General features: G+C 49.0%; 1 protein-coding gene across 2 annotated transcripts in view; it reads right to left on the bottom strand.

Moving 5' to 3' along the window:
• The window catches only part of ZFAT (zinc finger and AT-hook domain containing), a 141,568-nt gene that overhangs the window by 57,426 nt on the left and 57,156 nt on the right, over positions 1-26,986 (bottom strand). For both annotated transcript variants that reach the window (XM_043879305.1, XM_043879307.1), the window contains 5 exons: positions 23,289-24,739; positions 22,227-22,459; positions 12,188-12,275; positions 11,126-11,275; positions 9,340-9,513 (listed from right to left, as the gene is read on the bottom strand). In XM_043879305.1, coding sequence (XP_043735240.1) covers positions 9,340-9,513; positions 11,126-11,275; positions 12,188-12,275; positions 22,227-22,459; positions 23,289-24,739 — 2,096 coding nt within the window. The remainder of the gene's footprint in view (positions 1-9,339; positions 9,514-11,125; positions 11,276-12,187; positions 12,276-22,226; positions 22,460-23,288; positions 24,740-26,986) is intronic.

The following is a 26,986-nucleotide window of genomic DNA, read 5'->3' as shown; positions in this document are numbered from 1 at the left end:
ATCACCGACTCCATGGACATGAGTTTAAGAAAACTCCAGGAGATGGTGAAAGACAAGGAAGCCTGGTGTGCTGCAGTCCAAGTGGTGGCAAAGAGTTAGATATGACTTAGCAACTGAACAATAACAAGAGAGCAATTAACACCTTCTCTTAAACACAGTATCATCTTTTTCAAACAGAAGGCCATCCATTGCTGCACATCTCCTACCTAAACTCAGACAACCATACTTCCCCGCTGGCGTATGACTCACCCAGAAAATCATTATTGTGCCAGGCAGCCTGAGCAGAATGGTGTCTGGGTTCCCCACCGGCACAGCGTGGGGAGGAAAGCTGATAAAACCACTCTCCACATTGATAAATATTTTCACTCACTACTAATACATCTGGATCAAAGAGTAAGAGATAAAGTGCTAAAAATGATTAGTGCCTGAAACGAATAAATGGAATCACCTCATTGGAGAGCCAAAGTCAGCCTTTTATGAATATATTCCCGGGATTCAGCAAGAGACAAGGAGAGAAGGCAGCTCCTAAGAGCATCCCTTACGAGGCACAGAGCTCCAGCAATAAATATGACAGATGTTTCCAACAACCACTGACGCCCCCACCAAACAGGCCTGGGAGAGCACTGGACAGAATCTTTTGTTGCCTAATTAAAATAATGCAATATAGACACATGACTAAACACAAAAAACCACTGATTTGAGACTATCAGATTGCTTTCCATTGAGACTCCCGGCTATCAGAGGGAGAGATGGCTAGAAACGCAGAATTTACTTGAGGTTAGAGTGACCTCAAAGGGCTGGGTGACGCACAGCAAATGGCTGTGTCAGTATGAGTCCCAGAGCAGCCAGGGAAGAGAAAGAAACGATGACAAAGGAAAAAGGAGGTGGGTTTAAAAAAAAAGAAAACCTTCATTCATTTTTTTCACACAACACGCCTGGCAAGCTCTGCGTGCTGAGCTGCTGGCCGTCAACAGCTGTGCCAGGACTTGGCCTGTCTGATCTCACCCAGCGCCACCAGAGCCCTGGGACACAGGCAGGACACCACTCTTATGAAAGAGGAACCAGGAACAAGAAGCTGAGCAACCTGTCAGGTTGTGAAGCAGCTGGTGGTAGAGCCTAAACGTGCACCCCAAAGCCCTGGATCACACATACCTAAGAATCCACATACACACTGCTGTATTTAAAATGGATAACCAACAAGGAACTACTGTATAGCACAGGGAACTCTGCTCGATAATAACCTCAATGGGGAAAGAACTTGAAAAAGGATAGATACGTGTATATGCATAACTGAGTCACTCTACCGTACACTGGAAACTAACATAACATTGTTAACCAGCTATACTCCAATGCAAAATAAAAAGCTGAAAAAAAAAAGCACAATGTGACCTACATTACTGGAAAGGGAAAAAAAAGATTCATCTCACTGATTCATTTTTGACATCCCTCATTTTGTAACATTTTCACATTGAAATTGAACCACTTCATATTCATACTTGCATTTCTCAATATTTGAGGTATCTTCATAACTCAGTTGTAATATACCCCTGTTTTACTGATTTATATTGTTTCTCATCTAGCGTCACAATGGTGGGGTATCTGTGTTTTCTCTCTGGCTGCTGCTGGTATTACCTGTTTCTGTATCCAAAATGCCTAATTAATGGGGTGGGGGGTGGGGAATGTGGCTCATGGAGTCGTCTCTGGCTGGTCCCCGGCCCCTGTGGTGCCCTCGCGGGGTGGCTGCACTTTGGGGACGGGACAGCAGACATCTCATCCCATGCCCTTGTGCCCTTGTGCCAGGACAGGAGCGTCCCAGCCGAAGGAGGCTCAGCCACACGCCCTCCCCTCCCCACGCCCGCCATCCCCCTAGCCACCACCCCCCCCACCCCCTCCCCCTCCCCCCACAGCCGCCATCCCCCCATCCCCCTCCCACGCCCGCCATCCCCCGCCCGCAGCTGCAGATGATGGGACCACAGTGGACAGTGAGCCGATGGAGCCAGGAACCTGAATTGTGGGATCTAAAGCAGGTAACTCAGAAGCTGTCCATCACCGAAGCACCAACAGGAGCTGACGGGAGCCCGCGCCCCCCTGGGGAAGCTAAGGGGCCGCGCGCAGTCGCAGTGGGCGGAGGAGGGAGCGCCCAGGGTGGCAGGGTGGCAGGCCGGGGAAGGAGGGGGCCAGGGTGGGGCTGGGCCGTCAGGGAAGGCCTCTGTGGGGAAGCGACAGGCAAGCTAAGACGGAAGGGTGACGGGGCCCAGACACGGAAGAGGAGGCAGGACAGTCCTGAGGAGAAACCCAAACACCAGGGCCCGGGACTTCCCGATGCGCCAGCAGCTAGGGCCTCGCCTTCCAATGCAGGGTGGGGGTTCGACCCCCGGCCAGGGAGCTAAGACCCCACGTGCCCCAAAACAAAACCGTAAAACAGAAGCAGTACTGTAACAAATTCAATAAAGACTGTAGAAGTGGCCCACATCAAAAAATAATAATAATCTTAAACACACACACGTCTAAGTCTCTGCAGTTCAGTTCAGTCGCTCATCGTGTCCAACTCTCTGCGACCCCAAGGACTGCAGCACACCAGGCCTCCCTGTCCATCACCAACTCCCAGAGTTTGCTCAAACTCATGTCCATCCAGTCGGTGATGCCATCCAGCTATCTCATCCTCTGTCCTCCCCTTCTCCTCCTGCCTTCAATCTTTCCCAGCATCAGGGGCTTTTCTAAATGAGTCAGTTCTTCACATCAGGTGGCCAAAGTGTTGGAGCTTCATCTTCAGCATCAGTCCCTCCAACAAATATTCAGGACTGATTTCCTTTAGGATTGACTGGTTTCATCTTCTTGCAGTCCAAGGGACAGTCTCTGAGGGATACAATAAATGTCCCTTTTCTGTTTCAATGACCTCAAGTGAGCTTCTGTCAACAGCAACCAAAAGAGGCCCAGCAAATACAGCTGTTGAATGAATCCATAAGTGCAAGAATAAAAAAAAACACCAAAACTCCTCAAAGCAAACACGGAAGAAAGGGCATGAACAAACAACGCACTCAAGAGAGGATTAAATCCAATTTAATTAATCAAAAGAAGTTCAATGACCACAAAGAAGTTTACACACAGTGCTAGGAACCAGTCAACATTACAAATTCCTCACACATGTTACTCATTTAATCCATCAAATCCTCTGATTCAGCAGTCCCCAACCTTTTTGGCACCAGGGACTGATTCTGTGGAAGACAATTTTTCCAAGGATTGGGGATGGGGGGATGGTTTCAGGATGATTCAAGCACACTACATCCATTGTGCACTTTATTTCTAACCTAATTTCTAATCTAATGATCTGACAGGAGGTACCAGCCCCCGGCCCAGAGGTTGGGGACCCCTCCTCTAATTCACCTGATTGATATCATGAGTCATCAAAACACTAAAAAGTATAATGAAATGATAATATTTGATATCCACTGAACTAAGAAACTGAACATGTTTAATAAGATGCGATGCTAAAAATGAAAGAGTTCAGCGGGAACACTGTTATGTTTCTGGTATAATTTTTTGAAAAGTAAGCTGGCAGCGCGGTGCACGATTTAAAGAACCAAAGTGGAACAGCCCTCCTGAGCCCTCCTGCTCCTGGAAATATGTCCTAGGGAATTAATTCGAAAAGAAGGAAATGTTCATATGCAAGAAAAAGTTTCCCGCAATGTAAGTTGTAATAATGGGAGGGAAAAAAGAAAACCATATACTGCCCCCAAATAACTAGGTGATGGATGTTAAATAAACTTACTGTGAGTCACTTCATAATATATACATGTATCAAACCATTATGTTGTACACCTTAAGCTAATACAACATTACATGTGGACTGTATTTCAGTAAAACTGGAAAAAGTTCTTTAAAAAAGAGAAAAGAAACACACACCTGCTGTCTCCTTTGTTTCTTACTACACCCTCATCCGGCTTGATGAGCTTCCCTGAGGACGGTTCCAGCTGCTTAGTTACTTTAAATAGAGCTCTATATAAAACCAGGGATGAATGGAATGGCAAAAACACCTTACATCGTCAGAAGAAAACAAAACCGTCCCCTTGTCTTCTGGCATTTGGATTCCATCAGAACACAAAGACAGAGATGGAAAACACGCTTTAAGGCAGCATGTTTGAAATAACTGCTAAGTTAAACAATTCCTGCCAAATCAAGCTTCATGTGTACCTTAAACTTGAAGAAGCACTAAAATACTTAGAAAAAAAAAATCTGTATAAACTGTAAAAATACCAGGAGGCATAAAAGCGAAAATGCCTTCCTATGACTGTTTATCCAGTCTTACTGAAAAAGGTGGTATTTTGCATAAGCAAATTTTTCAGAAAACTGCCTTTACCCTTTTAAAAACTGATACTCTTCAAATATTAACTATTGCATTGTGCCTTCCTAGTGAAGGAATATTTGAGAGAAAAGGAATTTGATCTTTCGTAAATGAAACAGGTGATACAGACTAATCACCACAAAGATCTATCTGCACCTGTGTGGAGGTGCCCCCTGGGTGCAGGCCCACCCTGAGGGGGCTGGGCACGTGGAGATACCAATCACCAAGAGCAGGAGCACACACCCAGCACCGAGCATCAGCTGACTCGGCGTGTGGGGCCCGGCCAACCTCCCCACAGCCCCACTGAGCCAAGGCAATCATGCCCTCCCGCCAAGATCGCTGCTTACTGGCTAACTTCTGTCTGACACTTCTGCGACCCCGTGGGCTGTAGCCCGCCAGGCTCCTCTGTCCATGGGATTTCCCAGGCAAGAATACTGGAGTGGCTTGCCATGTCCTTCTCCAGCGGATCTTCCCCGCCCAGGAATCAAACCTGCCTCTCCTGCACTGGCAAATGAATCACAGCCTGTAAACATCACCTTATACACAGAAGGGATTTTGCAGATGGGATCAAGTTAAAAATCCGGAGTTAGGGGATGATCCTGGATTATACAGGTGGGCCCAATGAAACCGCGAGGGTCCTTACTGGGGGGTTGCGGGGAGTCAGACTCAGAGGAGATGTGACAACAGAAGCACAGAGAGAGAGGGAGTGAGAGCTACGTGCTGGCTGAGATGAAGGAGGGGCTTGCAAACCAAGGGATGCAAGCAGCCTCTAGAGGCCAGAGAGCTTAAAGGAACAGATTCTCCCCGGGGGTCTCCAGAAGAAAGGCAGTCCTGCTGACACCTCGATTTTAGACTTCCGACCTCCAGAGCTGTCACATGGTAAATCTGCTGTTTGAAGCCACTACATGTGTGGCGGTCTGTTACGGCAGCCGTGGGAAATGAATGCACCCGCACGCATAGGAATCGTCATCGACCCCAAGTTACAAACAGGGATGACGAGGTACCTGCTCAAGGGCACTCAGGCAGGAAGCGGTTCCGACCTGGGACTGCCCTCGGGGGCCCAAGGTTTCACCCACTCTGCCGCGCTGCCTCTCCACACAGCCTGGCACGCACGGGTCAGCCGCCTCAAGTGAGAAATGCACCCTGCAGGAGGCACTGCAGGCAGGCATTGTGCAGCAGGCATTTTGCAAAGTGAAACGCGTCTTTCCAGTTCTGGCATCTGCCGTAATTTGTCCAATGGCAACTCAGAACAGAAATAGCTACAGCAATAAAAAGGCCATTTAAGAAGCCTCTGTACTTTAGCAGCTGAACTTGAAGCAACCGTAGTGAGGGATGGATGATTCTCTGTAATTAGTACATTGGTTCTGATACCAGGAGGAATGGATCAGCATTAGACAGGGAGAGAAACAGAAGGCAGAACGCGATACAAGACCAGGGAAGAACACGGCACCAGATCTGGATTAAATTCGAGATGCTGAGCCAGGTATTTGCAGCTGAGTCTCCTCTGCCCAGGTGAGACTGTAGGTAACCAAGCCTAACTCAACAGTTAAATCTGTGTGTTCGTCTAAGCTAACTGTTCAGTCAGCTCGGTGGTTCGTTTTAGAGTATGAGCTCAGTTACTCTTATGGTTTATAAAAATCTCAGAAAAAGAGCTTTAGTCAGCCCCGGGCAGGGTGCAGAGAAGTGGGAGTCCTGGATCCTGGAGTCAGCCCTCCCCTCTCCTGCCCATCACCAGGACCCAGCCTGTGAAGACAAATCACAGAAAAAGACCACTGTGTTCACGTTGTTGCCCCACTCCCACCCGTAACCCTTGACCTTCTCTCTAGCAGGAAGTCGGAGGAAGAGCGGGAGAAGGATGCTTCAGAGAGGCCAGGCTCACTGCAGCCTAGTCAGTGGACTTGCTAAGATTACCCAAATGGCTGCTCAAGTACCATCTTCTTTTAACTTCTTGGTTCTAGAGTGCATCTTCTTTGAAGTAAAGAGGACACAGATAAGTAGGGCTACTTTACCCTAGAGTGATTGTGTTTTTCAGGGGAAAGAGGACCTTGAAAAAACTCTGGACTTAAATCTCCGAGAATATTTCAACGTGGAGCCATGGGATCGCTTATTAAATTGAAGAAGCATGGGGAAAAGTGGTACTTCCTCCCCTCAGACCTCATTTCCATATTCAACTCTCCACTTGTCCAATTACTACACACACAAGAGTGTTTGAAGCTTGGGTAATTCCTCTTTGCAAATTTTACCAGGAAACTTCTTCATCTCAAGTGTAAGAGGGAAGGTTGGATTGGGGGAAGAAGGGGACCCAAAGGAATTAGCATTGAACTTCAAAGAGCTTTTCATTTCATGATTAGAGAATTCCTGTTTGATTACATAACATAAAGGCACTGCACCACTGAGCCTTTCCCATCTGTTCTGGGTGGGCAGAATGATGTACAAACCTCTAGACCACATAACATGTGTCTAGACCCCCTTTAAAGTCAAAAGTGGGGAGATGTGTTACTAGCACGATTTCTGCATTAGGTTCTTGTACCTGTTGGCATACATGCAAAGGGTTTAATCGGGCCCTTTATGAATCAATCTCTCTCTTTGTACATATCTCAATCTCTCTCTTTGTACCTATCGACTGGAAAATCTTTTTAACTGAAACCGTCACCCATTCCGGTCTATCACTTCTAAGGCACAGTAATGAGCTCCTTTGGGAAATAGGAATGAATAAACAAGGCTAGATCACTTTAAAGAAGCCAATACATATGAAAAATTAAGATTCACAAGCAGGTAAAGGAGAGGATAATTACTCAGTTCCTTTTTACTTCATTAAAAGAGATCCAAGGACTTCCCCGATGGTACAATGGATAAGAACCCGCCTGCCAGTGCAAGGGACAGGGGTTTGATCCCTGGTCCAGGAAGATCCCAACTGTCAAGGAGCAACCAAGCCTGAGCTCCACCAGCCTTGAGCCCGAGCCCGAGAGCCTGTGAGCTGCAACTGGAGAGTAGCTCCCACTCGGTACAATTGGAGAAAGTGCTTAACAGGAACAAAGACCCTGCGCAGCGAAAAATAACTTTTTTACAATTGTGTTTAAGGCCATGCAGCAGACAGGACCGCTGAAGGGGCAGCTGTAGACAGAAGAGTCCTCGGTGTGGAGATCGGGGCTGAGGAGGCACCAGGAAAGAGACTGAGTGGGGGACTGCAAGAAGGAGGCCTGGGCGAGGAGCAGGGCATCGCTTGCAGCTCACCCTCACACCCAGTAGAAGGGGAGGCGCAACTATCCCCACTTCACTAGCAGGAAACCGAGGCGCAGGGAGGTCACCGTACCAGGTGGAGACGGGCAAGACTGACGCCTCTCCAGCTCCGTCTGCTACGTGGCTTCTCTGGAACAACCTACGGAATTATCACTGCCACAACAGCTGTACTGAAAACCGAACCCCTTCAGGCCAGCTCTAAAGGCACGCGCGGCTCAAAGTGAAGCGGGAACCCTACGGCTACAGGCTGGGCGCCTCATCAAGGTAGCCAGGCCCTATATGAGCACACTTCCCCGAGGATTCAAAGCCTGCTTCAGAAGTTGCCAAACAGCTCATGAGGCTCCCTAGCTTACCCAAAGAAACAATTAAATGAGAAAAACATCTCTGCCCACCTGAATTCCCCTCCCTGCCGACAAACTCAGGGAAGCCGGCGGGGAGAGAGGGGGGATGGGCTGAGTGTCCCGAGGATGCTGGCTGGGACATGGCTGTTCACGCCGATCCCATCCCCCCAAGACCCCGACGGCCTGTCCGCGGTGCCCGATCAGACGTGAGTGCCACTGTCTCAACACCCCTCAGTGCCGAGCCCAGAGCTCGGGGCCAGGCAGAGATCACCCCAGAGGCCCAGGGACACGCCAGACCCTCCTGGCTCCGGGGGCCGCCGCATCTCGTAACCGGGGCATCACTGGGGACTTCAGGAATAATCTGCTTACCCTGTCAAGAAACATCAGTGAGGCTTATTGCTGGCGGAGGTGTGAGAACTCATGAATAATTACACGACTTAATGCTTCCATTACTCAGGATACGACGGATTTACTGTCATTGTATTTTTAATTATTTTGATTATGGATTTATTAATTTACAGCACACTGCTTGAGTCTGAATGAATAGCAGGGCTCTGGCTTTGGTGCAGCCCGAGGCAAACCTGATCCTAAGTTCCGATGGATTCCAGGCTAAGTGCTCAGCTTTCCCTCAAGGCCCTCGGGCCGGGCTCACTGACAGCACGTAAGACAGACCCCCAGAACCACCTCAAATTAAAGGCAGAACAGACCAGCAGGATCACCCTCTATGTGCTAAAACAAAAAATCTCCATTGAAACCACTTCAGTTTTTACAGCAGACTCCGATTTTTGTATGTAATTGTGCTAAAATAACATTTCGTTGGTACAGTTTATTAATCTCATTACATGGAATATTGAGAAGACCCTCATACGATTGTGGTTTAAAGGAGAATTTTAAATGTGATAGCTCTTTTACTGTACAGCTGCCGGTCTTCCTAAAACAACTGTGCAATTCTGCCTTTCTCTGTCTCTCTGGCTCCTTGCCGGATGACTTTCCTGGTGACTGGGACACACAGCAGGTATAGTCATGGCAGCTCCTCAAGGTCATCAGGCTCGGGTGGGGAGGGAGGGTTGAACAGGACTGAAACTTCCAGATCAAGGTCTCCTGAGGATGCCTTATTCCCTGGGGCAGAGTCCCCTCCACGCCCACCCCCACAAATGCATGCACATGCTTACACACACACACACACACACACACACACACACGTACAGCAAGTGTCCAGCAAGCACAGGTGGGGTCAGCACAGAGCCCGGGGCACTGAGGAAGCAAGCGAGGTCACTCTGCCCTCCTTCAGAAGAGAAATTCCAGACCCTGGCTCCCCCCTGCTCCACGCACAACCACAGCGTCGGCTGGACTTGGAAGGCCCACCTCAAACCGCACTCCTAGGAGAGAAAGCTCGCTGTGGCATCACTCACTCACCATCAGCGGTGTGAAGGAGCTTGTGGCTTTTCAGCGTCCCTTTGGACTTGAACTTCTTGCCACACATGTCACACAGGTGGGTCTTCTCAGTGCTATGACGATTCATGTGAGCCTTGAGGTTGCTCTTGCTACGAGTTGCGTACTCACACAAGGAACACTTGAAGGGCTTTACACCTGTCAGAGGAGAAAAAAACAGAGAGATGAACATATGTACTCATGTATACGTGTGTGCATCTGAAGGAATGTATACGCATACATGTCTATACACACACATCCCCTTGTCCACTGTGAATAAAGCAGTGCACACACCGCGCACTCCCCCAGGCCTCTCTCTGACCCATGCTGTTCCTTCCAATGCTATTCCATTCCTCCTTCCAGGAAGGAGGATGCCCTTCCTCCTGGGCCTACAGCAGAGTCCCTCCTCGCCTCCTCATCAGTGCCCCCGAACCCCCTGTCATGACCGCTGCACCGTCCACTGCACTTCACAGTGAGTCCCTTACAGCCCCTCCCCACGGTCCAGGATCTCCGAGGGCCCAGACGCTGTGCACGTGCAGAGGCGGCCGTTCATTCCACTGAAATGAGTTACACTGACAAGCGCTAACCAAGGGCCTTGGCAAAAGTCGCCAGGCCCGGGCACGCAGGACCACGTGTGAGAGTGTGTTTCAGCTCATAAGGTGAGCGGAGCTTCACCACGCCCGGTGCTGCTGCGGGGCTGACAGCCCCACTGCCGGGGCATCCTTACCACTGGGCTCGTCCTCTTCCGCTCCCCGACTATCCGCCAGGGCCCAGAAAAAGTATCTCCCAACCTTGGCTTTGGTCTCAGCTCCTTCTGCCGTGTCCATCAGTTAGTGCTCTCTTTACTGAACCATTCATTTGATCACAGATTGTAGAAAATACTTCATCTGTGCCCCTGGGGAGCTGTCCTGTCATCCTGACTGCAGCACTGTGGGTTCCCAACTCACAGGAAGGCCGCCCCCCAGCCGCAGGGCTCCGAGCCTCTTCGCTGGGAAGGCACGTCCCCTCCCAGGGGGAGAAGTACAGCCCCACTGTCTCTGACAGACCCCAACCATCAGCTGCCCCGAGTGCCCGTGTGCGGCCCAGCACAGGCTGCCGCCCTCCTCCCCCTGCCTGGTCTCCACCCAGGCCTTCCCCGCCCGCCGGAATCGGAGGATCTGCTGTCCTCGGGGCCTTCCTTCGTCCAGTACCCCAGCACCTCCTCAACGCCACCACACGCAGGGCACCGGGGTGACCACCAGGGTCACCCCCAAGACTGGGCCAGAGCTTTGGTTCCTGCTCTCCTGAAGCTCACTTTCTGCAGAGGAATCATGGTGACTTGCTCAACTACAGCTCCAAGCAGGATGTGAAGACTGCACATCTCTGCTCCCTGCGACTGAGTCATGCACAGCTGAAACCACTGGTCTCAGCTGGCTGGCAGACACATTTTTGCAGTAGGTAAAGAGAATTCTAGCTGCAGGGGGTGTGGACATGGCTTCCTCCTAAAGAACCCCAAGTGAAAGTGCTAATCACTCAACGGTGTCCAACTCTTTGCGACCCCATGGGACTGTAGCCCACCAGGCTCCTCTCTCCAAGAGATTTCCCAGGCAAGAATACTGGAGTGGATTACCATTTCCTTCTCCAGGGGAATCTTCCCAACCCAAGGGTCGAACCCGGGTCTCCCACATTGCAGGCGGATTCTTTACCATTTGAGCCACCAGGGAAGCCCCAAGAACTCCCATAGGCAGCACAGAATCACATACACGCTCCATTCTGACAGAGGGACACGCACCTTCATGAGCCCAGATGTGACGCTGAAGGTCTGAGCCATTCTTCATGAAATAGAAATCACAGTACGGGCACTTCATGGCTCTCTTGCCAATGAGCCCTTTTAGCTGGACCCTCCTCCCGAGAACCTCGGAGATGGTGCTCATGGAAACCTCTAGAAGAAAAGCAGATGACAACCAGAAGCGGCCAAAGAACCGTGGTTCCAGTGAGAGGTTACGTGGGCCTCTTGACAGAGCCTGGACCCCACCCCTGCCCAGTCAATCCTGGCAGCTCTGAGGCAGCAAGGTAAGTTGCGCCTCGTGGGGTCATGGGAGAGAGCTTTTGCCTAAAAAGTTACACCAGAATCAGAGTGAGTCTCTCAGACCTAGACTCCTGCTAACACAAAATGTGAGGGGTTGAGAAGCAGTATGACAAGGCAAGTCGGACAAGAGCAGAATATGGGAAATAAGGGGGAAAGACTGGGCCTCCCCAGTGAATCAGCATCCTGGGGTGGGGGTGTCCTGTAGAACACAAGGAACTCAGGCGACATGACAACTTCAAACAACCCAACTGCAAAAAAGAAAGTCTTGTGTCAGCTGGTTGTTGCTGTTGTTGAGTCGCTGAGTTGTGTCCAACTCTTTTGGGAATCGATGGACTGTGGCCCGCCAGGCTCCTCTGTCCATGGGACTCTCCAGGCAAGAATACTGGGGTGGGTTGCCATTTCCTTCTCCAGGGCATCTTCCTGACACAGGGATCAAATGTCTCTTATGTATCTTAAGTCTCCTGCATTGGCAGGCAGGTGCTTTCCCACTAGCGCCACCTGGGCAGGCAGCACAGTTTTACAAAGGGGAGGACAGCCATGAGACTGGGGCCAGATGCCTCTGAAGACTAGATAAAATGATAAAATAAAGCAAATCGTTATATAAACACCTGAGCTTTAAGTAAAGATAACTCTTCCCCTTGAATTGACTCATATCTTCATCTCTCTTTTAGTTTCATTTAACATAGCTGCTATACAATGCTGTATCTTAAAATCAACATGAGCATTTTTAAAATCGGTCTCCCACTCTGAGATGCATAACCTTACCGGGATGGTTGGTCTTGATATGTGACTTTATCAATCGATCTTCTGAAAAAGACTTTTCACACACAGGACAAGAATAACTCCTTTTGTCCTTAACAGAAAGAGAGCATAATCAATGGACTGTCTCATTTACACCCAGGGTCTGTGGGAAATACCACCACCACCACCACAGCAAGACACACAGACACCTTTCCCAGCGCCCACGGCCAGCCCTGCACGGCCCAGAGACTCGAGGGCAGCAGGGCAGCGGCCTCGCCTCCCTTTCATGAGGGAGAGACTGACCTTAGAAATAACAGTCCTGTGGATGCGGCTGGGCCAGTGGAGAGCAGAGCTCAGCCTCAGGGTCTACAACGGAGACCATCATCTCCCAATGTTAACATTTCCATCATCTCCCAAAGTTCCCTCCTTTATCAAGATTATCATGTGTGCGACAAGAACACTTAATATAAGATCTGCCCTCTAGCAAATCTTAGGTATACAGTACATACTGTTGGTTATGGGCACCATGCGATATATTAGATCTCCAAGACCCGATGAACATTTCACCCTCCAGTGCTCAAGACGTGTGTGCACGTGAGTTATTTTAATCAGACTCACAGCCACTCTTGAAGGACAGGCATTATTACGCTGTTACAGATTAAGAAACCAAGGCCCAGGGTGACGAGCCCTAGGACTCTGAGGAAGAGCCGGCGTTGGAACTCGAGCGTACGGGTGCCCACCTCAGGCCCTGACCACCCCCAGGCCACGTCCCATCCAGGCCGCAGGGCAGGCGTCCACTCTGCACTGTCACCTACCGCCTGCCTGCGGTGCCACGTCCTCAGTTGGGGAGAAGCTTTGGTGAATGAAAGCTCTGTATAGCTCATCCATCTTTCCTCTCACTTTAATGGTCACTTTAATGCCATTTCCCGTGAAAACTTTTCAGAGAGCGGATGTTATGGGTTAAATTCTGTCCCCTACAAATTCACATGTTGAACTCCTAATCCCGCAGTATCTCAGTGTGACCTTATTTAGAAACATGGTCATTATAGATGTAATCAGTTAAGATGAGGTTGCAGGCCCTCATCCAATATGACTAGTGTTCTGAGGAGAAGGGAAAATTTAGACAGAGACCTGCAAGAGGGAGAATGCCATGTCTTCATGGGAGAAAGAAAATACCCAAGCCCAGCCAAAGGGAAAAAAAATGACAAACCAGTATCTCTCAAGAACACAGATACAAATATCCTCAACAAAATATTAGCACATAAAACCCAAAATGTTTAAAAAAAACTGTAAGTCACAACCAAGTGGGATTTATCTCATTTGATTCAACATTCTAAAATTAATTAATATAATCCATCACGTCAACAGGTTAAGAAATAAAAGTCACATGATAACATCAATAGAGGCAGAAAATTAATGTGGCAAAATCAAATACCTACTCATGATAAGCAATTTCAATAACCCAGGAATAGAGAGGAACTTCCTCAACTCAATAAAGAAAGTCCAGAAACAACCTATAGCTAACATTACTTAATGGTGAGAAACCAGAAACTTTCCCACTAAGATTAGAAACACGGCAAGGATGCCCCCTCCCAGCACTCCTTTTTAACATATCTGAAGCCTTAGCTAATGCAATAAGACAAGAAAAGGAAATAAAAGATACAGAGGATGAGAAAGAAGATGACATCATCACCTAAGAAGAAATTCTCAAAGAACAGACAAAGATACTCCTGGAGCTAATAAGCAATTATGGCAAATTATAAGTTTAATATACAAAAGTCAGTTGCTTTTCTATATACTAGCAATGAACAAGTGAAATTGGAAATTAAAAACACAGAACTATTCACATTAGCACACAAAAAATGAAATGGTACAAATAAATACTATTATTTACAGTGAATAGGTATAAACAAATCTAACAAAATATGTATAAGATCTATATGAGGAAAACTTCAAAACTGATGAAAGGAATCAAAGCACTAAATAAATGGAGAGCTATTCCAAGATCAAGGATAGGAAGATTCAATGTTGTCTGGACAAAAGTTCTTCCCAATCTGATGGGTAGATTCAATGTAATTTCAATCAAAATCTCAGCAAGTTATTTTGTGGGTATTGATAAACTGATTATGAAGTTTATAAGGAGATGCAAAAGACCCAGAAGCCTACACAAAATGATAGAGGAGAAGAACAAAGTCGGAGGACTGACATTACTCAACTTCTAAACTGACTATAAAGCTACAGTGATGAACAGCATGTGATATTGGTGAAATAAGAGTCAAATAGATCAAATGGTACAGAACAGAGTCCAGAAATAAACTCTCTTAAACACAGTCAATTAACCTTTGACACACAAGCAAATACTACACAGTAGAACAAAGACAGTTATCTCAGCATGATGCTGAAACTGGGCAGCCATGTGCAAAAAGAAGAAAGTGAACCTGGACAAAAACCTCACACCTTTTCACAAATATTAACTCATATTGGATCACATATCTAGAAGCAAAATGCGAAACTATAAAACTCCTAGAAGACACAGAAAAAAACCTGGATGACCTGGAGTATGGTAATGATTTTTTAGATCCAACACCCAAGGCAGTATTCATGAGAAAAGAAAAAAGAACTGATAAACAGTGAAAGACACTGAAAGAACAAGCCACCTTCTGAGAGAGAATGTTTTCAAAGGACAGTTTTGGTAAAACTGGCCAAAGACCTGAATAGACACCCCACCAGAGAGGATATACAAATGCCAAGTAAGCACGTGAAAAGACGTTCCATATCATGTGTCAACAGAGAAATCCAACGCAAAACAACAAGACACCATCACACACCTACAGAATGGTCCAAATCTAGAACACTGACAACATCAAGCGCTGGTGAGGATGCGGAGCAGTGGGAACTCTCATTAGCTCCGGATGGGAACACAAAATGATACAGCCATCTTGGAAGACAACTTGGCAGTTTCTCTCAAAACTAAAACACTCTTACCGTACGATTCAACAATTGCACTCCTTGCTTTTTACCCTAATGAGCTGAAAACTCATGTCCACACAAAAACCTACACACGGATGAAGCAGCTTTATTCATAACGGACAAAACTTAGAAGCAACCAAGATGTTCTTCCGTATGTGAATGGACTAACGGTGGTACATCTCAACAATGGACTGTTATTTAGCTCTAAGAAAAAAATGAGCTATGAAGTCTTGAAAAGATGTATAAGAAACTTATATGCACTTTGGGACTCTGTGGGAGAAGGCGAGGGTGGGATGTTCTGAGAGAATAGCATTGAAACAAGTATACTATCAAGGGTGAAACAGATCACCAGCCCAGGTTGGATGCATGAGACAAGTGCTCAGGGCTGGTGCACTGGGAAGACCCAGAGGAATCGGGTGGGGAGGGAGGCGGGAGGGGGGATCGGGATGGGGAACACATGTAAATCCATGGCTGATTCATGTCAACGTATGGCAAAAACCACTACAATACTGTAAAGTAATTAGCCTCCAACTAATAAAAATAAATGAAAAAAAAAGAAAGAAAAAGAAACTTAAATGCATAACTACGAGAAAAGAAAGGCCAATATGAAAAGGCTACATATTCTATGACTCCAACTAGAAGACATGCTGAAAACGGTAGAACGATGGGTACAGTAAAGGGATCCGTGGTAGCCAGGGGGCAGACGGAGAGAGGAATGAGGAGGAGGAGGAGCAAGGAGGAGTTTTAGGGGAGTGAAACTTCTCTGCATGACACTCTCATGAGGTATATCCATCCCTCCACATTGGCCAAAACGCCAAAAATGTGCAGCACCCAGGCTGGGCCTTAACGTAAACTATGGACTCTGGGCGTTACTCCATGTGTCAATGCAGGTTCATCAACTGTAGGAAAGGCAAAGCGCTAAGATACAGGATGCCAAGAGGAGGTGAAGCTGTGCCTGTGGGGGGACAGGGGGTATATGGGGAAATCTCTGTACTTTCTGTTTAGCTTTGCAATGCATCTAAAACTGCTCTAAAAAGGTTTATCAAAAGAAAACACACACTATGTGCTCAGAACAGAGCTTAGCCTGTAACGAGTGCCCAATAAATCTGAAAGACTTTGCTGCTGTGGTTTTAGTTTTGCCATTAATGCAACTCAGACTCAGCTAACAGACCTTCTTATGGGCTAATGCACGCTGGGAAGTCCCAAAGGGGCCTCTGAGTGACCATTCCTCCAAATTCTTTTGTGGACTGCTACTACTGCAGAATGTCTCCTGGGGCTGGGGTTCCTGAAGCTCACTTAAGAAAAGTGGGCTGTTGTCTTGCTCAGTCGCTCAGTTGTGTCTGACTCTTTGCAACCCCATGGACTGTAGCCCGCCAGGCTCCTCTGTCCATGTAATTTCCCAGGTTAGAATACTGGAGTGGGTTGCCAGGCAATCTTTCTAAACCCAGTTTCCTGCATTGGCAGGTGCCACCTGGGAAGCCCAAGAAACATGTACTTGATATTCAAAAACAAAAATGAAATGGAAGACCTTCTGAACAACCAGTCTGGATGCACTTCCCACCAAGCATCTGGGTTCCAAGCAAGGCCTGCCATGCCCAGATGCCTAAGGGGTCCAGGCAGCTCCCATGAAACGGTCCTGGCTTTCTGCTCAGCTAATGCCACAGACTCCCGCCCAGGCTATATCACAGAGTCCAGGCTTGTCACTGTCCTTCTATGCCCTTGACCTTCTAGGTCACTCCATCACTCCTAGATCTTGCAGACGAACTCATGCTCACATGCCCTTCTGAAAGATGCCCTGGGCACATGCCACACACATTCTGCAGGGGGCTGTCACCACCCACTGCTGCCTGGGCGTTGTCAGAGCTGATGGAGGCGTTCAGAAGGGCTTTGAAGGAGTTTACAGTGATCTCTCCTGAGCCCTTGCTATTTGATTTTTCTTTTAATCTATGGTAGTCTGAAAGCAATTTATCTTAGAGCTTATCAGGGCCCCTCATTTCTTGATGCCTTTGAAGACTCTCAGAAGGACACAGGCAGTGGGAAAGGGTGCTGTGAGAAGGGTACACTCTAAGGACTCATTTATTTCTTTTTCAAAAACCTCAGTTCCCAACCAAAGATGAAAACCCAAACTGACACAGGAAACTTGAAAAGAACAGTGGTTAAAAGAGTCCTTCGCAGAGGAGGAGACTGCGAGCCCCACGAGGTAACGACGGGAAGAGAGCCCAGCCCCCGTTGTTTGCTTGCTCTGATGGAAATGCCTTCAAAGCATTGCAGGGCTCTTTGAAAGAAGGGAGGCAATAGCCCTGTGTTGCGGGGACAGGGGGTAGGGGCTACGGGAGCAGCTCTGGGGGCAAAGCTCCCAGCCCAGCTCACAGCGATGGGTGAACCCAGCCCTGGCCTACGCCTCAGCCCCCGAAGCAAATGGGCTATTCTCAAGTCTGAAACTACTGGTGAGTGGAAAACACCAAATCTGCCTCCTACTCAGCCACCGAGTATATTAACTATCACATAAGCACATCTATAAAGTCTCTGACATCAAGATTAAAAAAAATAAAATGGGAGATTCCACTCTGAACAATTTCTCAGGAATAAAAAGCCCATGGTTTTAGCAGATGCTGACCTCAACGGACTCAATCTTTCCTCCACCCTTCTGGGGCCCATGTCAGCTCAGGCACGGTGCTGGGCACAGAGCTGGGAGACTCTGACCCTGCCCTCACAGGGCTCATGAGAACTGCCAGCACACAGAGGCCATGAACTATCACAGGACAAGGAGAAAATAGTCATGTGCGGCAGTCACATATGTATGTATGCATGTGAGAGTTGGACCATAAAGAAGGCTGAACACCAAAGAACTCATGGTTTTGAACTGTGGTGCTGGAGAAGACTCTTGAGAGTCCCCTGGACAGCAAGAAGATAAACCAGTCAATCCTAAAGGAAATCAACCCTGAATATTCATTGGAAGGACTGATGCTGAAGCTGAAATTCTAATACTTTGGCCACCTGACGCGAACAGTGGTCTCATTGGAAAAGACCCTGATGCTGGGAAAGATTGAGAGCAGTAGAAGGGAGCAACAGAGGATGAGATAGTTGGATGGCATCATCGACTCAATGGACAGGAGTTTGAGCAAGCTCCAGGAGAGACGGAAGGACAGGGAAGGCTGTGCTAATAGCCCATGAGGTCGCAAAGAGTCGGACATGACTCAGCAACAGAACAACAAATGGGGAAAGTATGACAAAGACCAGAAAACTGACACAACATTGTGGCTAAGTTAGCAAGTTAGGAAAGAGCCGGAAACGTGCTCCAGCCTGGATTTCAATTTCCAGGCTCTTCCTGTCCACTTAGTCAGGCCATGCCCCTCACTTCCAGTCCTTGGGCTTGCTCATGGGCAGTTGCTTTATACACAGGAAACTCTGCAGTCTGAGGTCCCCAGAGAATAAATGTCCAAACAGGGCGGCACAGAAACAGGCGGTCTGTGATAACAGAAGAAACGACCATATACCCTCACAGCTGTTGGAAAGGAAAAAACTTTCGTGCAATCGCTTTAGTTCAATAACATTTTACTCTACTTCAAAAAAAAAAAGCTCTCTCTACTTCTCTGTGCATTGTTGGCAATATATTATTTTAGTTTACTTCCAGAAAATAACAGGTGAAGTTTTATATATGTATCTTAAAGACAAGTACAGACCAGGCACTGATTTTCAATGTTTGCTGAAAAGCCACTACCACCGCCACTGTGACTATGGCTTCTCCTGCTACCACCACTAACAAGAAGAGAGAGCTAGTGTAGACTGCCCTGCCCCATGCCTGGACCTCTGCTGGGTCCCTCACAGATGTTCCCATGGAAACCCTGGAGGCCGGGACTGTCACTCCACTTTTACAGACGAGGGGTCACACCACTTACGAGTGAAGGAGTCAGGACGCAAGGCCAGAATGAGTCCGCTCCTCCCAGGTGAAGGCTGGCGACAGGCACGGTGCCCTGAGCATCGAGTGCCTGCAAGGGCTCCTGAGAAGGCACACAAGCCAGGAACAAAGGGGACAGACTGATATATCCTGAACATCCACTGGAAGCTTGACTTCCTGCTACTTCACACGTCTGTGTCGGGATGAACCTGATTTAAAAATAGGTTCCCAGGTCCCCCCCACAAATTATGGTGGAGGTATGAGCCAGGAATCTCATTCATAACAATTACCCCCGAGTACTGCTGATTCAGGATGTCATAAATTACATCATCGGGGTCAATGACTTGCAAACTCATCTAATGGGACCTACACAAGAGGTCACCCATTTGACATCACCACCGAGAACATACGTGTACACACACTGGCATATAAACACACTGAAACACGGAACCAAAGGTCTCAGAAAACAATACCTATTACCTTGTTATACGTAAAGAGTGCTGATTAATTTCTACTTCATTCTATTTCATTTTTAAGATACACTACATTCAAAAAACTAAGATTGTGGCATCTGGTCCCATCACTTCATGTCAAATAGATGGGGAAACTGGAAACAGTGAGAGACTTTATTTTCTTGGGCTCCAAAATCACTGCAGATGGTGACTGCTGCCATGAAATTAAAAGACGTTTGCTCCTTGGAAGAAAAGCTATGACAAACCTAGACAGTATATCAAAAAGCAGAGACATTACTTTTCCAACAAAGGTCCATCTAGTCAAAGCTATGGTTTTTCCAGTAGTCATGTATGGGTGTAAGAGTTGGAACATAAAGAAAGCTGAGCGCTGAAGAATTGATGCTTTTGAACTGTGGTGCTGGAGAAGACTCTTGAGAGTCCCTTGGACTGCAAGGAGATCAAACCAGTCAACCCTCAAGGAAATGAGTCCTGAATATTCATTGGAAGGACTGATGCTGAAGCTGAAGCTCCAATACTTTGGCCACCTGGTGCTAAGAACTGACTCATTGGAAAAGACCCTGATGCTGGGAAAGATTGAAGGCAGGAGGAAAAGGGCACAACAGAGGATGAGATGGTTGGATGGCATCACCAACTCGATGCACATGAGTTTGAACAAGCTCCGGAGTTGGTGATGGACAGGGAAGCCTGGTGTGCTGCAGTCCATGAGGTCACAAAGAGTCGAACATGACTGAGCAACTGAAGAGTTGTAATTCACTGCACTAATTTCACAGTCCTCTAATGGATCATGACCTGGGGGCTGAAAACACACTGACCTGGGTGTTCTATACTTATTCTCTAGATTAATCTTCACTATCTGGAGAAGTCAAAGAAAGTAACATATCTCCATTTCACAGAGGAGAATACTGAGGGTCTGTGATGCTAAGCAATTTGCCCAAGATCTTAGAGGTGGCTATGGGGTCTGAACTTTTAACATGCTAGAACCAAACTTGGTTTTCTCAAGTCTTCCTTTCACAGAGTTTGCCCAGTGCTGTTAAAAAAAAAAAAAAAAAGGGTTCAGAAATGTCATTGACTAACTTCCTTGACCAGGTCCCCATGTTTCCTTGATGGCAATACACCCTTGACTCTGAGTCATGCTGCCTGGTCACTGATGGGAGGGAGGAGGTGGTGGGAAGCAGCTACATAGTTGCCTGTACAAGCCAAGTTCTTTACTCAGAGCACTCCATTTAACACGTCCCAATAATCCAAGAGACCTATGTACAGATGCAAAGACATATGTATGTGTACATGTATATTTTGCATGTAGAGGTATGTGTGATACATGCGTGCACACATGTGTGGGTGTGTATAATGCACCTGTGGATATGTCTGTGCATACACGTGTATGTGTGTGTATAAAGAGCCAATATGCTTTTTAATACATATTTCACAGAAGGCTACCGAGTCTCAGAGAGGACAAGCGATTGGTCCAGTGTCACACAGCCTGTGTGATTACTGAAGACAATATCTGAATCCAGTTATCCAACCCCAAAGCACATGCTCTTTATACCCACTAAACCCAAAACACCCTGACTTTGCCCTTGGTAACGCACTTCCTGAGTGCTAGTGATTTCAGGCCAGGAAACGGAGGTGCCAGATCAAGTTTCTGAAGCCTTGTCTGCGTGGAGAAAGGGACATGGTCGGAGCAGAGGCACAGCTGGGCCAGGTGTGCCTCGCTTACAGCTTGGAGAGTCTCAAATCACTCTCCGGTGCCGGGCTCTCAAGACAGAGGAGCATATGCGAAAATAAACATTCACTCAGTGTTACAGGATCACCCACTGGAGAATCAGACAGCTTTTACCACCATGAGACTATTTAACAGCACCTTGAATTAGCATATCACTTTCTAAAAATGCTTTGCAGGCATTCTTTTGCAGGGTCTCCAAGGAGTAACGTGATAGGATCATCAGTGATTGTCAGTGCTGACTGCGCTCTCACTATGATTCAGTGTGCCCAGCACTCGGCAGGCATCATCTCACTTAGCCTCTCAACAGCTTTCAGTGGTGGCTATTAGTATTATCGGCCCTGTTATCAACGGTCCTTTAAACCGTCATTTGAGAGAGCGGTTCCCCAACCATTTTGGGACCACGGACAGGTTTCATGGAAAACAAAGTTTCCACGGACCGGGGCTGGGGAGGGGATGTTTTCGGGATGATTCAGGCACATCACGTTTATTATGCCGCCGCTGCTCTGACAGGAGGTGGAGCTCAGGCGGTCCTGTGAGAGAGGGGGAGTGGCTGGAAACACGGATGAAGCTTGGCTCCCTGGCCCGCCTTCTCACCTCCTGCTGTGCAGCCCAGCTCCTAACAGGCCACGGACTGCTACAGGTCCATGGCCCGGGGGGTGGGGACCCCTGATTTAAGAAACCTTTGCTTTAATTCTATTCTGTAGATCTTTCTTCTCTAGGCTTTCTCTGATGCTGAAAAATCTGCAGAGGAAGCCAATGTTTTCAACGGGATCGTCTTCCCAACAGACGCGAGGCTCTCCCTGTGAGAAAGGCCCTGGGGTGAAGGAGGGCCTCTGTTAACGTGAGGGGCCTGTGTCGTGAGAAGGGCCTCTCCGTTCTCCGGGGTGGATGCTCACACACCGGGCTCCCGACGGGGCAGGGGCACCGCCGTGCGCATCGCCGAGAGGAAGCGGGGAGCACCCAGGGGAGACGGGGCTGCCACTAGGGCGGGCTACTTACCAGCTCAGTGTGGACTTTAAGATGTGCCTGCAGCTTATATTTATCTGGAGTCGAGTAGTCACAGCCGTCAGTGGGACACTTCAGCAAGATGTTACTGTGTTTCTGAATTACATGGCGTTTAAGGCAGTTTTTGGTGATGGAAGAATAGTGACACTGGGAGCAATAATACAGATGTTCCCGGGTGTGGGTGCGGACATGCATGTCAAAATGCACTTGGTACCAAAAAAGTTTGCCTAAAAAAATATTTTCACATGAGAACAAGGAAGTTTCTTTTATCCTGAATTTGATTTTTTTTTAAATTAGTATTATTATTATTTTATTTTTTTAACGACTATCTTCCTTTCCCTCTCATGCTTGTCCGGGTCACCCTTCACACTTTGTACCACATCTCTGTCTGGAAATGACTTTTCAAAGGTGGCAGGTGGCAAAAATCAAGGGTGCTGCTACTACTTCTGCATGACATCAGTGCTGGGAAGAGGAGTAAAGGAGGGTTATCGAGGACCAGTTACGGTGCCACGTATGTTTATGCACATGGGTGACATCACCAGGCTCTAAACTCTGCCGGCACCTGGGCCATCTCCCGTGGGTCCTGCCCGCTCTCAGGAGACCCCGAGGCCACGCTTCCACCGTGAGCTGCGAGGGATGCACTCAGCGTCTCCCTACAAAGAGCTGCAGTCACTCCCATTAACATCTCTCTGCCCATCTAGGCAACGGCCACAACTTACTAAACCTGGACTTTTAAACTTCTCATGCGCCAGAAGAAAGGTGCCTCTTGGCTAAAGCTCAGGCGGGGGCCGCGGATAAACCTCCGCCTTGCAGGCCTCGCCGAGCCAGCGGGTTTGGCTGTCCCAGCATCCTAGCTGCCTTCACAGACTTCACAGGCTACACTGCACCACGGTGGCACCATTCCTATCTACCCAGGACGGCGAGCTCACTTAGAAGGTGTTCTTTGCAAAGAGACACGAGCTCAACTCAAACAGGAGGTGGACCCGCAGCCAGGTGGCCGGATGGGCTGCGGGGAAGAGAGCCCCCCAGCCTCGCGCCCCGGCCCCCACCCCTTACCACAGTATTCACACTCCAGGTCCCCGTACACTTTCCGGATCCTCTCACACAGGCCGGTGTTCATCCGCCTCTTCTGCAAACTGTCCAGGATCTTCATGAAGGCAGTGAGGCCGGCCCGGTGCTCGGGGGCGGGAGTGCAAGAGGCAGGCTGGCACAGGGCCGCCTCCCTCCCACCAGCTCCCGGGGGAGGGTCTGAAGCCTGAGTTGGGTTGGACCTGAGACCTCTGCTGGGATCTGGGCCGTCGCATGGGGAGGCTGCTACTGTCTGCCCCTCGGCCGGGGGGCTCTCGGCACCCGGGGTCTCGGGGTTTGCTTCCATGCCTTTGGCCTTGGATAACAGAGGTGCCACGTCCTGGCCCTGAGTCGGGGCGGCGCCTCCCTGCTGGGTGTCGCCGGTCTTCTCGGGAGCAGCAACTGGAGCCTCGGCCGTGGGGGGATCGCTCTTCATCAAGAACTCACTGGAAAGCCCTGCGTGTGGACGGAGGTCCGGGGACACAGAGGAGGCAGCCAGCTCGCTGGGTGGAGGGGCCGGGGCGGCGCCGTCGGGCTGGGCGGCGGCCGAGCGCACTGGCGGGGCGGGCACCTCTGCGGGGGCCCCGGGCTCCACCACAGGCCGTGCCTCCCCGGGGCCGGCGGCCTCCTTGGGCACATTCACCCCCTGGAACACGAACTCCTCTTCTGCCAGTTGCAGCTGCCCGCCCAGGGCCTCCTGCTGGATGTCCCCGCCGGGCTCCAGGAGGCAGAAGCTCTGGTTGATGGAGCTGGTGAAGACCAGGGTCTCCTGGGCGGCGCCGTGCGCCTCCTTGATGTGCGCGCGCAGGCGGATGGAGCTGACGAACTTCTTGGGGCACAGGGCGCACACGTACACGAACGGGTGCTTCCGGACGTGCAGCTCCAGCGCCTGGTACTTGGTGGCGCCGTGGCCGCAGAGCTCGCAGGCGAAGGGCCACTTGTCGCCGTGGACCAGCATGTGGCGGTCGCGGTCCAGCTCGTTCTTGAACTTGCGCTCGCAGATGTGGCAATCGTAGAGCAGCTGCCGCTTGCCCTCCCTCGTCATCAGGCACAGCTCGTCCAGGGCCTCCTGCACCGGCTTGTCCTGCGGGTCGTGCGCGTCGCGGATGTGCTTGATGAGGTTCTTGACGTCCGAGTACTTCTTCTTGCAGAAGCGGCAGTGCTGCTTGATCTTCTTGTGCACGCGCTCCACGTGCACCTTGAGGTGGCCCTTGCTCAGGCAGGTGAAGGAGCAGCAGTCGCACGCGAACTTCTCGCCCGTGTGCTTGCGCAGGTGCACGTTGAGGTTGGCCTTGATGGCGCTGGCGTAGCTGCACTGGGAGCACTTGTAGGGCTTCTCGTTGGTGTGGATCCGCAGGTGGGCCTGCAGCGAGTGCTTGAACTTGAAGACCTTGTTGCAGTACTCACAGGTGAAGATCTTGAGCTGGGTGGGCCCGAGCCTAGGAACAGAGGGCAGCATGGTTACCGGTGGAGACCCTGCACTTTCCCCATGCCTCCCCCCGCCCTCTTCCTTCTAGGTGCCAAAACACCCAAGGCTTCAAGGTGAGCTAGCAGACCCTGGGGCTGAGGATGGGGGAGGCATTCATTCATCAACAAGCAAGACTGGACGGTCTGCAATCCACAAATGATAGTCACCAAAGAGCTGCACCTTGTACCAGGGACAGGAGTTGGCAGGTGAGCCCAGGGGGTGGGTGAGGCTTTTTCTCCTTCCAGGGAGGTCCTCAGAAACACAATGATCATTTAGTGCCATTAATCAGACACCATTAAGCTGTACCCACGGTAACTGTAGGGCTTCCCTGGTGGCTCAGTGGTAAAGAACCCATCTGCCAATGCAGGTGACACGGGTTCAATCCTTGGGTTGGGAAGATCCCCTGGAGGAGGGCACTGGCAACCCCCTCCAGTGTTCTTGCCTGGAGAATCCCATGGACAGAGGAACCTGACGGGCTACAGTCCATGGGGTCGCAAAGAGTAGGACAGGACTGAAGCAACTTAGAAAACTCACACTGTAACTGTAAAGTCTATTTATGGAACTAACCATACAACTATGTTTGACCAACACAGGTTCCTCTATGTTTTAAATGAAAAATATTTAAACAGATTGCAGCCTGTAAACACCAGAGGGTACAAGTCTCCTGTTGTAATTAAGACGTTCAGATCTGAAGGTCGGTACTATGCCTGCATGCTAAACCCAAGGCTAATTTAAGGAAACAAATCTGGATATTTCTCAAATGACAGAGATATCCAGAAGGTGATCATTCTACTTGGTGGAAGAAACTCTGGGTTCATAGTGTTAATTAAATAAACAAATCACGGGTATTTCCTTCTCGAATGCAAGGTCTAAATGGTCTTAGGAAAATCTCTGGTTCTGATTTTTTTCGTATTATTACACGGATACCTGGCCAGGCCCTCAGTGCTGCCCCTCACCAAGGGGGATGAATTGGAAGACGTGGCCGGGCCACCTGCACTGGGCTCTCGGGTGCGAGCTGACTCACTGAGTTGTGATGTCGTGTGATTCCTATCACATTATCTCACCCCGAATGTCCCCTTATTCAATTCAAGAGGCACTCTCACCCACTGCTTGAAAGCATTCAGGCAGAGTTTTAAAAGATCAGACCCCTTGATCCAGTTATCCACTGGAATCTATCTGCTGAGAATCTATCAAAAGAAAGAATACAAAATTCAAATGAAGGTGCTCACTGTGCCATTTTCACAATAGTTAGGAGTGGAAAGCTGCTTGAAGGTTCCAACATAGGGAACTAATTTGCACATTTTTTTTCATTCATTCATTTGAAAAAGTGTTCCAGGCAGTGGGGACACAATGGGGACAAAAGCAAACACTCCATGCTCTCTCGGAGTTCACCTTCTAGAGGAAGCACTGGGCCAGTCTGATAACCATATAAATGAGCAAATAGGACCACCAGCTCCCTGCCATGATGGAAAAAGACAGGATGCTCTGGGAGCCCAGGCCAAGGAGGACTGAGCTGTCCAGGGGACGGGGCAGGCCGCCCTGAAATGGGACATTTGAGCAGGCAGCTGAAGTAGAAACAGGAGTTAACCAAGTCGGGGAATGGGAGGGGGGAGGCTGGCATCCAGGAAGAGGAAGAGGTCAAGAGAGGTCAGGGAAACAGAAAGCACCCAGATGGGGGTTCCCTGGAGGTACAGTGGATAACTCCGGGCTGCCACGGCAGGAGGCAAAGGTTCCATCATTGGTTGGGAAACTAAGATCTCAAATTCCATATGATGCAGCTTCAAAAAAAAAAAAAGACCGAGGGAGAGGCATGGACGCACATCCACTATTATATGTAAAACAGATAGTGGAATTTGCTATATGAATCAGGGAGCTCAAACCGGGGCCCTGTAACAACCTAGAGGGGTGGGAAAGGGTGGGAGGTGGGAAGGGTGTTCAAGATGGAGGGGACATATGTATACCTATGACTAATTCATGTTGATGTTAGGTAAGTAAGTAAGTAAGTGTTGGGTCGCTCAGTCGTGCTGGACTCTGCCACCCCATGAACTGTAGCCCTCCAGTCTGTCTGTGGGATTCTGTCTGTGGGATTCTCCAAGCAGGAATACTGGAGTGGGTTGCCATTCCCTTCTCCAGAGGATCTTCCTGACCCAGGGATCGAACCCAGGTCTCCCGCATTGCAGGAAGGTTCTTTACCTTTTGAGCTACAGGGAAGTCCATG

The sequence above is a fragment of the Cervus elaphus genome, chromosome 21 (genome assembly GCF_910594005.1).
Source record: "Cervus elaphus chromosome 21, mCerEla1.1, whole genome shotgun sequence".
NCBI lineage: Eukaryota > Metazoa > Chordata > Mammalia > Artiodactyla > Cervidae > Cervus > Cervus elaphus.
The sequence above is the reverse complement of the archived record's forward strand: the minus strand, read 5'-3'. Positions and strand labels throughout refer to the sequence as shown.